This window comes from Bos taurus, chromosome 5 (genome assembly GCF_002263795.3).
Source record: "Bos taurus isolate L1 Dominette 01449 registration number 42190680 breed Hereford chromosome 5, ARS-UCD2.0, whole genome shotgun sequence".
Lineage (NCBI taxonomy): Eukaryota > Metazoa > Chordata > Mammalia > Artiodactyla > Bovidae > Bos > Bos taurus.
The window spans coordinates 99,899,341-99,914,519 of record NC_037332.1 but is presented as its reverse complement, the minus strand read 5'-3'; the positions used below and the strand labels follow the sequence as shown (position 1 = coordinate 99,914,519).

Below are 15,179 nucleotides of genomic sequence, written 5' to 3'. Positions count from 1 at the left end.
AGCAAACAGAGGAGAATCACAGGCGGGTAGACATTGAAATGATCAGAGTGGACAAATTTTGTGAAGCCACTGAACACTGAACTCACTTGCAGCCCAAGGAAAGCCATGCAGGATGAAGATGGATATGTTACCTTAAATATTAAAACTCAAAAACCAGCTCTGACTTCAGGTAAGAACACCCAGAGCCAGCAACTTGCAAATGAACTATTGAAATTGTTCTACCCTAGAGTCCTTTTTTCTACTAGTGATAGCATGTATAGTTTTGTTTTCTTTTCCTGAATGACCTTTTTTTCCCAACAGCATTTAAGTGGTATCTGCATAAACTCAGATAGATTTACTTAGAATATAAACCACATAGGTCTTGCCTTGACTCAGTTGGTCAAGTCTGCCTTTAATGTGGGAGATCCAGGTTCAGTCCCTGGGTTGGGAAGATCCCCTGGAGGAGGGCCTGACAACCCACTCCAGTATTCTTGCCTGGAGAATTCCATGGACAGAAGAGCCTGGTGGGCTACCATCCTTAAAGTTGGACACAACTGAGTGACTAACACTACACACTTCACATAAACAACAAAGGATACAAGTAGGGCACATTATATTAAGGTTTACAGAGTTAAATGTGGAGGGAATAGAAATCTAGGGGATAAGAGAAGAGAACATTCAGAAATTCCATTTTATAAGATGTCAGCAAATGAGTGTGATTCTATAGTTGCTCCTTATCACCACAATTGTTTATACGGCTGGGCACAAAACAAAGACAAATACAAACACACAAGACCTTAACAACTAGTTACATTCTGACTCAGAGAGAAGCCCAGTGGGAGTGGGAATGGAGTGGGTTGTGTTTACCGTTGGTGATCACCATGGGAGCAAAGGCAAGATGGACGGAAGAAGCAGTTTATATCACTTGGAGAATCCTGACAGGGCAGGGATGGGGTGATGCTGTCCCATAGCTATGCCATGCTGCCCGCCCTCTGACATCTTTATTGTATGCCCACAGTGGAACCTGCTCCCTCCCCTTTGTGGCGTGTGATGGCTTTGACTCTGCTGGTCTTATGCGTGGGGATGGTTGTTGGGCTGGTGGCTCTGGGGCTTATGTGTAAGTATTGACTTTTTCCTAATGATGTGACATAACTAAGTGTCCTGGTGTATGTCACTAAGCCTAATTGTCATGATTTGTATATTTGTCACCACACCAGTCATCCTATGCTTAGGGGCCAGGATGCTCTCAGTAAGGGAGAATTCTGACCTTTACCTTCTGACTAAAATTAAATTTTAGATTAAATTAATTGGGCTTCTCTGATGGCTCAGATGGTAAAGAATCTGCCTACAATGTGGAAGACTCAGATTCAATCCTTGGGTCCGGAAGATCCCCTGGAGAAGAAAATAATAACCTGCTCCAGTATCCTTGCCTGGGAAATTCCATGGATAGAGGGGCCCAGTGGGCTGCCATCCATGATATCTCAAAAGAGTCGGACATAACTGAGCTAATAAACCATAACAAATCTGTATAAAATTGTTCATATACTGTTTATTTTTCCATAAGATATTTTAGAATGTTTCATTCACCACCTTTGATTGATTTCAATGTCACTGTATTTTGAGCAAAACAAGAATGAATATTCTGGTATTACATGGAAGCATAATAATAGAGGTCATTCACCTCTGTGAAACGCGCTTAGAAGTTTGTGTTCAAGGAAAAGTCAAAGCAGCCGCTTTGGGCATATGATTTGATCACGGCATGTTCTTACTTGTGATTATCTCCTTCAAGTATTGACAGTTCTCTTATTATTATTATTATTTTTTTGGAGAACCCTCAGCTGCCATTCTGCACAGTACTTAATGTGTTCTTTATACCCATTTTACCCTGATCCCTCTTCAGCACTCATCTACTCATATATCTCCTGGAGGAGGAAATGACAACCCACTCCAGTATTCTTGCCTAGAAAATTCTGTGGACAGAGGAACTGAGTGGGCTACCGTCCATTAGTTTGCAAAGAGTTGGACACAACTGAGTGACTGAGCACACACACACACTACTCATATGTATCTAGTAAATACTTCATAGATTGACAACTCTACTGAATTTAAAGTTCATAGAGAGGACATTTTTTGCAGCACCTTTTTAATCCTAATTACAAATGATTATCTAATGTTTCCATCTAGCTGTCATGCAGCAAAACTACCTACAAGCTGAGAATGAAAATCTCTCAGGAACTATGAAACTGTTAGTAAAGAAGGTCTGCCAAGATTTAATACAACTATCAGGACAAAAGCAAAGTAAGTATGGTTTGGTAACCTCTTCATCTCCCCTAATTCTGGAGTATTTTTTTTTTTTTTGATGCTATATGTAAAGAATCTTGAGATATGCAGGAAACAAGGAAGATGAGGAAAAAGTACACTAAATTCAGAATGAAAGGGATCCTATGCTTGGTTTCTCGTCAAGGCCATAAGTGTAACCCATGTGACACACACTGGCGATACTATGGAGACAGTTGCTATGGATTCTTCAGGCACAACCTGACATGGGAAGAGAGTAAGAAGTACTGTATTGACGTAAATGCTACTCTTGTGAAGATCTCCAGCAAGAGCATCCTGGTAAGGATATTTCTATGTCAAATATCTTGGGAGTCATAAGGAGATAAATTTCAAAGGAGACAAATCTTCAGCATTTTCCTTTTTTTCACATGTCTATGTTGTCCAGTTTTTTCTCATCTGAGAAGTTTATCAAGCTAGGTAAAAATTACAACCTTTGAGAGTAGAAAGTACTGAAATAGAACTAACGAAACTTTGAGTTCTGGTATTATAACAAAAGTTAAGATAATTTCTTAGTTTCCTTAACTCAATTCATGAATTCAAAAAAGAATCTGAAAGTATAAAGAAACTCAATATGATTGTGAAATATAAATATCAGTGTTATCCCAACATAACATGCCTTCTCAGTTTTTGCTAAGTTGTTGACTCTGAATGAACCATGGTGCAAACTCTCTTTTCACAGATTCTTCCAGACATAGTTTTATTAACTTAAATTAATAGTTTAAATTATTTTTATTGGAGTAGAGTTGGTTTACTTTACAATAGTGTGTTAGTTTCTACTGCACAGCAAAATGAATCAGCTCTATGTATACATGTATTCCCTCGCTTTTGGATTTCTTTCCCATTCAGGTCATTACAGTGCATTGAGTAGAGTTCCCTGTGCTATGTGGAATTTAGAAAAATGGTATAGCTGATCTTATCTGAAAAGTAGAAATAGAGACACAGATGTAACGTATGGATACCAAGTCTGGAAAGGAGGTGTTTTGGGAGGAATTGGGAGTTTGAGACTGACACAGTTGAAAACATTTTAAAACGTTTCTCCTCTTCTACATTTCCCTCTTTGACAGCTTTTAACAAAAGCTCTTTCCAAGCAAAACACATTCACATCCACTACTGCATTCTCCCTTTTTTTATTGAATGTAGCTTCTCTTTTTGTAAATCTTGGAAGCAAGCCAGGAGCCAAGAACTGAAGTTTCCCTTCTACCCAATAACAGTTTGTCAAAACATTGTTGTTCAATCACTCGGACAGTCCAACTCTTTGCGACCCCATGGACTGCAGCACGCCAGGCTTCCCTATCCTTCACCATCTCCCAGAGCTTTCTCAAATTCATGTCCATTGAGTCAGTGATAACATCCAACCATCTCATCCTCTATTGTACACCTTCTCTTCCTGCCTTCAATCTTTCCCAGCATCAGGGTCTTTTCCAATGAGTCAGCTCCTGGCATCAGGTGGCCAAAGTATTGGAGTTTCAGCTTCAGCATCAGTCCTTCCAATGAATATGCAGGGTTGATTTCCTTTAGGATTGACTAGTTTGATATCCTTGTAGAACGAACCCAAGAGTCTTCTCCAACACCACAGTTCAAAAGTGTCAGTTCTTCGGTACTCAGTTTTCTTTATGGTCCAACTCTCACAGCCATACACGACTACTGGAAAAACCATAGCTTTGACTAAATGGACCTTTGTCAGCAAATTAATGTTTGCTTACTAGCAAGCTGTCTAGGTTTGTCATAGCTTTCCTTCCAAGGAGCAAGTGTCTTTTAATTTCATGGCTGCAGTCACCATCCACAGTGATTTTAGAGCCCAAGAAAATAGTCTTTCACTGTTTCTATCATTTCCCCATCTTTATGCCATGAAGTGATGAGACTGGATGCCATGATATTCATTTTTTGAATGATGAGTTTTAAACCAGCTTTTTCACTCTCCTCTTTCACCTTAATCAAGAGACTCTTGCATATATATATATATATATGCATATTTTTAAACTTTTAATTTTGTATTGCGATATAACCCATAAACAATGTTGTGTAGTTTTAGATGAACAGTGAAGGGACTCAGCCATACATATACATGAAAGCACATATTCTTTAAAAGGAATAAATTGTTTATTGTATTTATCCCACAATTTGAATATAGTATTCATTCACATTTTTGCGTATTAAAATTAAATCAAATGTAAATTGGAATAGATCAGGATTTGGGTTCTATGCAGACAGAGATTCAATAGAATTCAAAGATTTAGGCAAGTCATTTTCTATAGAACTGCTATGACTAATCAGCAAAATTGACTTGTACCTTATTGAGAGCTGAAATAACCAGTAACTGACCAGAAAAGAGGAAATTAACCCAGTGACATTCATGCTCATTTGTATGTCCTGTTATTCTAACTTGCTGTACCACATATTTGCTCTTCTTGTGGGCTCAGGCTCATAGAGAAGATATTCAGATAAATTAATTTCTTTCAAATCAGACAAAATAAGAGAGTGCCTTAAAATCTCAATTCTATTACAAGGAGGTTAATTAGAGACTAAACATGTCTTCTCAAGTCTTATTACTATAGGCCAATATCATGTTGAAGATCTACAATTAAAAGAAGTAATGTGATTTTGGAGGAATATAGTTGAATTTTGGGCAGAATTTCAGGTAGAATCTATCTGTCAATTCTATAGTGAAGTATATAATGCGGATGTATTTTAAAGAAACAAAAGTTAATAGAAACATGACAAGTAGCTCACATTTAAGAAATAAGGGACTCTCACGAAATCCCCCTGATGGAATGCCATCTTGTGTTTCACGTTCCTGCCAAGATGCTCAGGCCATTTTTATTTGCCAAGAACATGTTCTCATCTATTTTTTTCTGGGAGGTATGCGAGCATGTGAACATTTGACTTTTTTCTAATTTTGCTACCCATAGATAGATTGATTGATTGACTGATCCTCCATTAATTCAACAAATTCCAGGACCTGAACCTGTGTGTTAATAAAACCTACAAAAATTCTTAGCTTCATGGAACTTTATTCCGGTTGGAGCAACAGGCAATGAACAAAATAAATAATTATTACTGTGTTTAGTCACTAAGTCATGTCCAACTCTTTGAGACCCCATGGACTGTAGCCTGCCAGGCTCCTGTCTATGGGATTTCCCAGGCAAGAACACTGGAGTGGGTTGTTGTTTCCTTCTCCAGGGGATCTTCCCAACCCAGGGATCAAACCCCTGTCTCCTGCATTACTGGTGGATTGTTTACTGCTGTGCCACCAGGGAAGCCCATATAGTATAGTAAATAGAGATAATTTCAAAGTAAAAAATTGTAGATGTATGTCTTTGTAAATCCTTTTGAGAAAGACATCTCTTTTATCCAGTCAACTAAAAGAAATTGATATTTCTATATGAAGATTTTGTAGACAAGCTAAGCAATGAAACCAAAGCAAGCAGAGCTTAATTCTAGGGAATATAAAATCTCATCAACAATGTATTTTTCATTTTCCTTCTCATATGTGGTACTTTATTTGGGATTCTAACCTTCAACTGATGGAAGATAAATATATAGGATTATTAGAATATTGTCTATCTTGTTTACAGTTTTTCCTGGTATCCTACAACTATTTTTATGCTAAAACAAGTAAACTTGGTATAATTCTAAATATCAAATATAATCAGTTAGCATTAATATAGACATATAATCCATTGTTTTTCCAGAGTCATATTATGAAGTTTTTCCTTTATGCCATTATAAGAACTGTAGAAACACTCTGACCATTATAATTATTTGCATTTGCAATAGCAATATTTCAATAGCAGGACTGGATTAATTCGTTGGATTGGATTGTCCCGCCAGAAATCCAGTGACGTCTGGAGATGGGAAGACGGCTCAGTTCTTTCCAAAACTATGTAAGTCATAGAACACTCAGAACACAAGGCACAACTAGGAATTTTCATTCCTGAGATCTTCTCTGCTCTTGAGTACAAGTTACTTAAAAGTTGGGAAGTGGCTCTATGTTGTACTGTGTGTTACAAAGGTGATGACTGAGTTACTTACTCCCTAATCCTAACAAGAGAGTGCTTGCAATTAGAATCTATTTTCCGACTCTCCCATTCTCTGCTCTTTATCTAAGTTGTAATCCACCCTTACTCCTGATACTTTTTTCCCACTTGTTTCTACCCTTAACTTTACCATTGAACATTTTAAACGTGTGTTTGGTTTGGTTTTGGTTTTTTAGTAGCATGATCTGATTCTCTTCACTTATTTTGAGAACAAAATTTTCATCCTTATAATTTATGGTTGGAACATCTTACTTTTAGTCTTTTTTTGACTTTTCAGTATCATTTTCCCTTGTCTTCTACCTTAGGGGGGCTTCCCTGATAGCTCAGTTGGTAAAGAATCCACCTGCAATGCAGGAGACCCTGGTTTGATTCTTGGGTTGGGAAGATCCTCTGGAGAAGGGATAGGCTACCCACTCCAGTATTCTTGGGCTTCCCTTGTGGCTCAGCTGGTAAAGAATCCACCTGTAATGTGGGAAACCTGGGTTCAATCCTTGGGTTGGGAAGACCCCCTGAAGAAGGGAAAGGCTACCCACTCCAGTATTCTGGCCTAAAGAATTCATGGACTATAGAGTCCATGAGGTCGCAAAGAGCCGGACATGACTGAACGACTTTCACTTTTTACCTCAGAGGTCTCCAAGAATCAGGCACATTATCAATTACAAGAGGATTCTAAAGTCCATGTCAAAAGGCTCTAACCTTCTACAGACAATCCAGGGAAAAGGATCAATTATGCTGAGTTACTCAAAATGATTTTCTAATCTCCAGTCACCTTTTGTTCACGTTGTGCAATGTCTCTACATTTAAAATGTAAATTGACAACCCAAACTTGCATAATTTGATCATTACTTAATTTTTAATTAATTCATTCAACAGATACTTATTAATTTTTATTATGGACAGAACTCAAGAGTACTAGGAGTACAAGCAAGCTTCTTCATAGATCTGGACCTTACATTTATCACTTGCTGACTTTTCACGGTAGTTCAGGTACACTGGTGACCCCTCTGTTCCTTCAATAAATTAAACATGCTTTGTGGTCTTAGGGTGGAGAAGGCAATGGCACCCCACTCCGGTACTCTTGCCTGGAAAATCCCATGGACAGAGAAGCCTGGAAGGCTGCAGTCCACGGGGTTGCTGAGGGTCAGACACGACTGAGTGACTTCACTTTCACTTTTCACTTGCATGCATTGGAAAAGAAAATGGCAACCCACTCCAGTGTTCTTGCCTGGAGAATCCCAGGGACGGGGGAGCCTGGTGACCTGCCATCTATGGGGTCGCACAGAGTCGGACACGACTAAAGCGACTTAGCAGCAGCAGTGGTCTTAGGGCTTTGTACTTGCTGTTTCCTTCTAGAATGCCCTCCTCCATGGCAGGCTCCCTCTTGTCACTCAAGTCCATTTAAACATCATTTTCTCAATGAAACCATCTTTAATTACCCAAACTAAACTAGCCTCCCTCCACCGCGTCCACTCAAGTCTATCACATCACACTGTTCCATTATTACTTTTACCAGTCTCTGAGATTTTCTATTTATTTGCTGGCTTCTTACCAACTCCCTCACTACAATGTAAGTTCCCCAGTGGAAAAGACCTTGTGTTTTGTTTATCGCTCTATTAGCAGCACACGAACAACTTTGGCAGGTAGTAGGTATCCCATGCTCGTGCTTGTGCTTGTACTAACTTAGTCATGTCCAACTCTTTGCGAACTTATGGACTGTAGCCCACTAGGCTCCTCTGTCCTTGGGATTCTCCAGGCAAGAATACTGGAGTGGATTGTTATTTCCTCCTGCCAGGGATCTTCCTGACCAAGGGATTGAACCTGAGTCTCCTGAGTCTTCTGCATTGGAAGGGGGGATTATTACCACTGAGCTACCTAGGTATCCCATAGATATTGGCAAATGAATTAATAAATATCCATTTTTTTCCTCTTGTTATAGTAGTGTAGCAGGAAATATAGACAAGTGAACAAGCAATTATAATGCAGTCTTATATCTGTTACCCTGTAACATAAATCCTCATTTCAGAAATAACTAATCGATTTAATTTTCCTTGAGCTCACTTCCACCCTGTGTAGGTACTTGTCTGACAGGGCTTCTCTCTATCTAAATCCTGCCCTTCTTTCAAAACAGAACTAAAGCATGATCTTCCATGAAAAGGTGAAAAAGTAAAGCCTTTCTCATCATTTCAGATCCCCATCCATCTTTTCCTCTGGATTCTTATTGTACCTATTGTTCACTTCTACTTAATCCTAAAGTATATTAAATTGCTATTGTGTTATTCACATGTACATACTTTATACTCCAAAGCAGGCTGGAAGTTCCTCAAAGATCTGAATGTTGCTTTTTATTTTTTTCTCTCATACTTCTTATCTTCACTTTGTTCAACAGACTACTTCACACAGAGTTTGACTGAGTGTTAGTCTCTCAGTTGTGTCTGACTCTTTGTGACCCCAAGAACCATAGTCTGCCAGGCTCCTCTGTTCATGGAATTCTCCAGGCAAGAATACTGGAATGGGTTGCCATTTCCTTCTCCGGGACATCTTCCCAACCCAGAGATCAAACCAGGGTCTCCTGCATTGCAAGCAGGTTCTTTACCATCTGAGCCATCCAAGAAGCCCAGACCCAGAGTTTGATTGCTGATTGTTTATTTAGCTTTCAAAGGAGCTCATTCTATCTTTTCCATTCACAGGTTGAAGCTTTCTGGAACTGGAACAGAAAATATGAACTGTGCTTATTTTCATAACGGAAACATTCACCCTACCTTCTGTGAGAATAGACATTACTTAATGTGTGAAAGGAAAGCAGGCGTAGTAAAGGTGGAACATCTACTTTAATGCAAAGACAGGGGCAGAATGTCACGGATAAGCGCTTGATTGGACAATAAAAGATCTGGGCGAAGGAACCACTAGCCACAGAATTGCCTGTTTTTCCCTTTTTTTCTGCTTGGAGTCATTATCCATGACTTTGCATTATCTATCCTACCAACAACACGTAGTTCCTTCTTTATATAGTCCTTTATACTGAGGAACAGGTTAGTGCCTTCTTTAAACATCCAGAAGCCAGTGTGTGAACCCATCATTTGTTTCCCACTTGTTCTGTTTCCATTAACTTTCATTCTCCTTGTCTTCCATTCCTAATTATCACAAGATATTAATACTATGATTCACTGCATCTTTAGACATAAATACATACATTTTACATTGAAACAAAAAAGTTAGGGCTTCAGTGACTTAAGCTATGCAAAATGTCTAAGTTTGAAGGACAATATAAGGTAAGAGAAAGTATACTAAACTTGGAATCAGTAGAATTATTTATTTTTATATTAATTTTTAATGGAGTATAGTTGCTTTACAATGTTGTGTTAGTTTCTGCTGTACAGCAAAGTGAGTCAGCTCTACATATAAATATATTCCCTCTTTTTTGGATTTCCTTCCCATTTAGGTAGCCACAGAGCACTGAGTAGAGTTCCCTGTGCTATACAGTAGGTTCTCATTAGTTATCTATTTTATACGTAATATCAATAGTGAAAATACATCAATTCCAATCTTCCAATTCATCCCACCCCCCATTTCCCCAATTAGTGTCCATATGTTTGTTCTCTACGTCTGTGTCTCTGCTTTGCAAATAACATCATCTATACTTTTTTTTTCTAGATTCCACATATGTGCATTAATATACAATATTTGTTTTTCTCTTTCTGACTTACTTTGATCTGTATGATAGTCTCTAGAGACATGGATGGAATCAGAATAATTTAGATGGCGTGATCACCCAAGTACAACCATGGACCAGTCATGTGGCCTCTTAACTTTCATTTTCTCACATTTAAAAATAAGATAACACCCATCATATACCTCACAGTCCTACAACCTAAAATAAAACCTCAGAGCATTAATTATATCAGAGATTCCATGAAAGCAAACGCAATGTTGCTCCTAATTTTTATTCTATGCCTTTAAGCACAGCTCCTGGCTCATAAAAAACAAAAATATTTGCTTCTCATTGTTTGAGACAGTTCCTAAAAGCACAGCAATCAGTAAAACACTATACAAATATATAATTTCTATTCAAAGTCTACCTCTGGTCAGACTCAATAGCAGTAATTTTCTGTCCAAGAGAAGAAAAAGTTTACAAGAAAACAAATGGGGCTTGAAAATGAGTAAATGCAAGGTTCACAGGCTAGTTGAGCAGCAAGCACAAATGCTTTATCTAGTTCTTTTCCTGACAGTCCTATGTTTGGTTTTTGCTGAATAACTCATGCAATATTTATAGATATGTGGAGACAGAGGCACCCTTTAACAGGATAACAGGCAAAATTTTCATTTCTTTTCACAGCTTCCCTAAAGGTACTCTTTCTTCTTAAATTTGTGGTATTAAAATTTATGAACATGATTCTCAAAATCCCAGCTAAGGTGCTTGTTAAAACATGCAGAAGTTCAAACACAAATAGTTATGGTACTCAGTGGGAAGGCCGAGAAGGAAAAGTCCTGTTTCTTGTTTTGTTTTATTGGAGTATAATTGCTTTACAATGTGGTATTAGTTTCTGCTGTACAATGAAGTGAATTAGCTATATATTGGGGGCAGTAGGAGACGGGGACGACAGAGGATGAGATGGCTGGATGGCATCACTGACTCGATGGACGTGAGTCTGAGTGAACTCCGGGAGTTGGTGATGGACAGGGAGGCCTGGCGTGCTGCGATTCATGGGGTTGCAAAGAGTCGGACATGACTGAGCGACTGAACTGAACTGATTCCCTCCCTTTTGAGCCTCCCTCCCATCCAGTTTCATTCATCTGTTATATGGAACAGAAAAGTCAGCTTGGTGCTTTGTGATAACCCAGAGTCCTATGTTTTTAGTAAGTGTTCCAACTTGATTCTGACACAAATATCCTTTAATACATCTTGAGAAACACTACTTTATAGCTTATTCCCTATCTGCCTTTTGATAAATTGGTTAGTCTTTTTAAAACTCAGTTTATTCATCTATGAAATGAGTTTAATATTATTACCCTACTTATAAAGTAATGTGAGGATCATTTAATACAGTGTGTAAAGCATTGAGCAGAGTACCAAGCATATAATTAATACTCAACACATACGTGTAACTTTTATAGCTCTGGACTCTGACATCCAAAGACACTTGATTGTTTTGCTGTAAACAATCAATAAACAAGCAGATTTGGCAGGGGGAGGGACACTGAGGAAAAACAGAAATACTAAGGATTCTGCTGCTACTTTAAATATCTTGAGATTTGGCTTTGGAGCATAATGTCATTATTTTCCTATTTTCACTTGTCCATTTAGAAAGTACAAATTGGAACTAATAACTGAGAAAACCAAATTATTAGTTCCAAAGATCAGCCATGTCTCTGCAATTTAGTGTTTTATCTCTCCCCAACGGAAAAGCACAGATTTTATATCACTATATATGACTGAATTGTAAAGAAAAATATTTTAGTGGATGGAAAAATTATAATTAAAAAATGTAAACCAATCAAGCCATACCTACAAAGATTCTTTTTATCTGATACTCATACCAAAAGTATCTTGTACAAGATGTCAGAATAGCTTGGATTTTAGTAGCACAGTTTCTGTGATCAGCTCACCTAGTTTACATACTAACTCTTCCACTTAATACATGAATGAATTTGGGTAAATACTTTAACTTGTCTATGCCTCTATTTGCAGTTTAGTTACAACATACTAATAATAGTAACTATTTCACAGAGCTGCTGTGAGTCAAAGTAATGCATGTAAAAGACCTTCAAAACAGTACTTGGAACAATAAATAAGACAGTATGATTAAAAACATTAAAAGTAATACAAGTAACATATTAATCTTTGGTTAAGAGGTCCCAGTGTTTTTCCCAAAGAGATTTATCAGAGAATATACCATATTGGGAAAAAACTAGATCTTTCTGAGCCTGATATTTAGTGAGGATAAAATTTGAGAGCCCCTGGAAATTAATGTCTGTCACTGAAGTTCCATTTCTTCATTCTTGACATGACTCTTAATGCATATTTTTATGTATATTGTTTCTTCCTCTTTGTCACCTCAAGATAGAAACTGCCCTATTGAAAAGATTGAAGGGAGTTAAGTCACATTATTTTTTATGTCAGAATCTCAGGTCACATAAATATCATATGAAATATTTGGAGAATTTTCTGAATATTCTTTGCTTCTGGAGATGCTCTTGGTCCCATCATACACCTTGGGAAGCAGAACTCAAATATACAGCAATATCTGGGCAAACTTGGCCTCTGATTTCCAGTTAATTCAGCTTTTGGGAGGTATTAGCAATGTTCATGGGGTGGAAGGGGAGAATGGTCCTGGTGTTTATTCCACTGGCTTTCTCCTATCATGCTGTGGTCTGGCAAAGGCTGCACATTCTATACCTTAGGCCATGACCTTATCAGATAGGTCACAAAGTTCCAACAAACACCCTTTTCTTAACCTTTCAGGCCCAGGGGTGATAATAACTCACCAATGCATATTTCACCACCCCTTTTTGGTTCCCTTGTTGCTGTGGTTTTTCAGCCACTAAATTGTGTCTGACTCTTTGTGACCCATGAACTGCAGCACTCCAGGCTTCCCTATCCTTCACTATCTCCCTGAGTTTGCTCAAACTCATGTCCATTGAGTCAGTGATGCCATCCAAGCATCTCATCCTCTGTTGCCCTCTTCTCTTCTTGCCCTCAATCTTTTCCAAGATCAGGGTCTTTTCCAATGAGTCCCTTAATCCTTGCCAAAACTGTATAAAAGTGTCCTTGTTAAATGCCCTCAGATGACCCCTGGAGTGTGCCCTTTGATTTCTTCTGTTACAGAGATCAATGATTGATCCAGTGAGACACTGAAACAAAAGAGACTTTTGCAGCTAGTTGGGATTTGCAGACTGTAAATTACTAAGATATGACTTTTGGCCACGAGGACAAATGGCCAATATACGAATGAGGATTAAAGTATCAAGTTTCTCAATACCAATACTGTAGTCACAGGATGTGGCAGAAACAACCCTCCATCCATTAAATAATTCATGCTTCCCTTCTACAGTGAAATTACTACCAGCCAGGCAAAAAATATTTTGATCTGGCCCAACCTTTAGAACCAAACACAGACATTATTAGTGGATGTGAATGTGATACCCAGTATTTCAAGGTCATGGCTTTTAAGAAATGGTTGTAGATTTTCCAGCTTCTCCTTTTCTATCCAATGGCTAGAAGTAGGACAGTTTAATCACTCACAAGACGGAAGGAGCAAGGCTACATTCAGAAGACAACTACCCATTAACTAGGATTTGTTGTTGTTCAATCACTAAGTCGTGTCCAACTCTTTGTGACCCCATGGACTATAGTAACCAGGCTCCTCTGTCCATTGGGTTTTTCAGGTAAGAATACTGGAGTAGGTTGCCATTTACTTCTGCAGGGGATCTTTCAGGATGAGGGATCAAATCCGCATTGGCAAGTGGGTTCTTTACCACTAAGTCACCTGGGAAGCCCATTAAATCAGGATTACTGGAGCTAAAATTGTTACAGGGGAGAATTTACTCCATGCGGATCTGTTATCTTTTACTTTAACCTTTGCTTCCTGTTGCTTTGTTCACTAAAAGGATACCTTTTTTTTTTTTTTTTTCAAGGATAATGTATTCTCTTTCTTTTTTTTTCCTTTGTTGAATTTTTTTTAATATTTTAAAAAATTTTACAATGTTGTGTTGGTTTCTGCCATACAACAATGCCAATCAGCCATAATTATACATACATCCCCTCCTTCCCTAGCCTCCCCCGCCTCTACAGGGAAACAACAGAAATAACACAATAATAAATGCATATGTTAGCATTATTGAGTCTAAGATTAAAATAGCAATGATCGAAGACAGTAACAACAAAAAAAAGGATACTGTTCACACATAATAACCTGCCTTGGGGAACCCTGCCCCTGTGCCTTAATGTTAAACAAAAATACCTTTGTTCGGGACCCTGTCCACCTGTGGATGGCTACAGAAAGGAAAAAATTAACACATCCCCCATGCTCATTCCACAGAGACTGGCCATTCCAGGAAATATTTGTGAGATTAATGGCCTTTTTTATTTTACCTCCTCATCCCCATCCCATCTGTTCTATAAAAGAATCTGGTATTACGTCCCCATAAGATGGTTATTTTGAGACATTTGTCTGCCATCTTCTCCTGTTCATTGCCTCAATACTTCATCTCTCATTTAATTGGCCTATTGAGTGGTGAGCAGAGTGAGCTTGGACTAGGTAACAAAATGTTACCTAGTAAGTGAGAAATAAACTCTGTGTTAAACAATAATTATTTTGAGGTTTATGTGTCACAACAACTGCATCACCAACTAATATATAATGTGTATATTTATTTTAGGGATTAAATCCCTTTCCAGCTTCCTTGTTTAAAGATATACAGTAATGTACAACTCTTTCCATACTGGTTTGCCCAATGTGAGTTATCCTCATTCTTTGCTATCAAGGTCATTCTCATCTTCATATTCTATCCAAAATATAAGCTCATTCTCTGTCCTTTTCATCTTGACAGTAATCCAGTACTATCACCTTCAACATCCGCTACATTGTAAAAACCAGAGCAATCATCTATTCTGTAACTGGCCATATTGGTTCAGTTTCTTTCTCATTTCCTTCTTTACCAAGTTATGCTTTGGCTAAAACCTCATAAACTTCTACTTTCTGGATGAAGGTGTATGTATCCTATTCCTTAAACTCAACATGTTTTCCCAGGGGTGTGAAAAGTTAACTAATTTCAGTTCTTGCATTAATCTGCTCCTGACTACAAAAGGAGAATTTGTCTCAGCCTTTC

General features: G+C 38.1%; 1 protein-coding gene across 2 annotated transcripts; it reads left to right on the top strand.

The window, feature by feature from the left end:
* On the top strand, window positions 1-9,265 carry CLEC1B (C-type lectin domain family 1 member B). 2 transcript variants are annotated; one of them, XM_059886789.1, is made up of 6 exons: window positions 1-169; window positions 998-1,096; window positions 2,164-2,277; window positions 2,444-2,595; window positions 6,148-6,200; window positions 9,041-9,265. In XM_059886789.1, exons 1-6 carry the CDS (start codon window positions 106-108, stop codon window positions 9,183-9,185), a joined length of 627 nt encoding a protein of 208 aa, XP_059742772.1. In that variant the 5' UTR covers window positions 1-105; the 3' UTR covers window positions 9,186-9,265. The 2 variants fall into 2 exon arrangements, with proteins under 2 accessions (XP_059742772.1, NP_001268843.1); NM_001281914.1 differs by having other exon boundaries at window positions 106-169; window positions 6,094-6,200; window positions 9,041-9,185.
* Window positions 9,266-15,179: the final 5,914 nt, after the last annotated feature.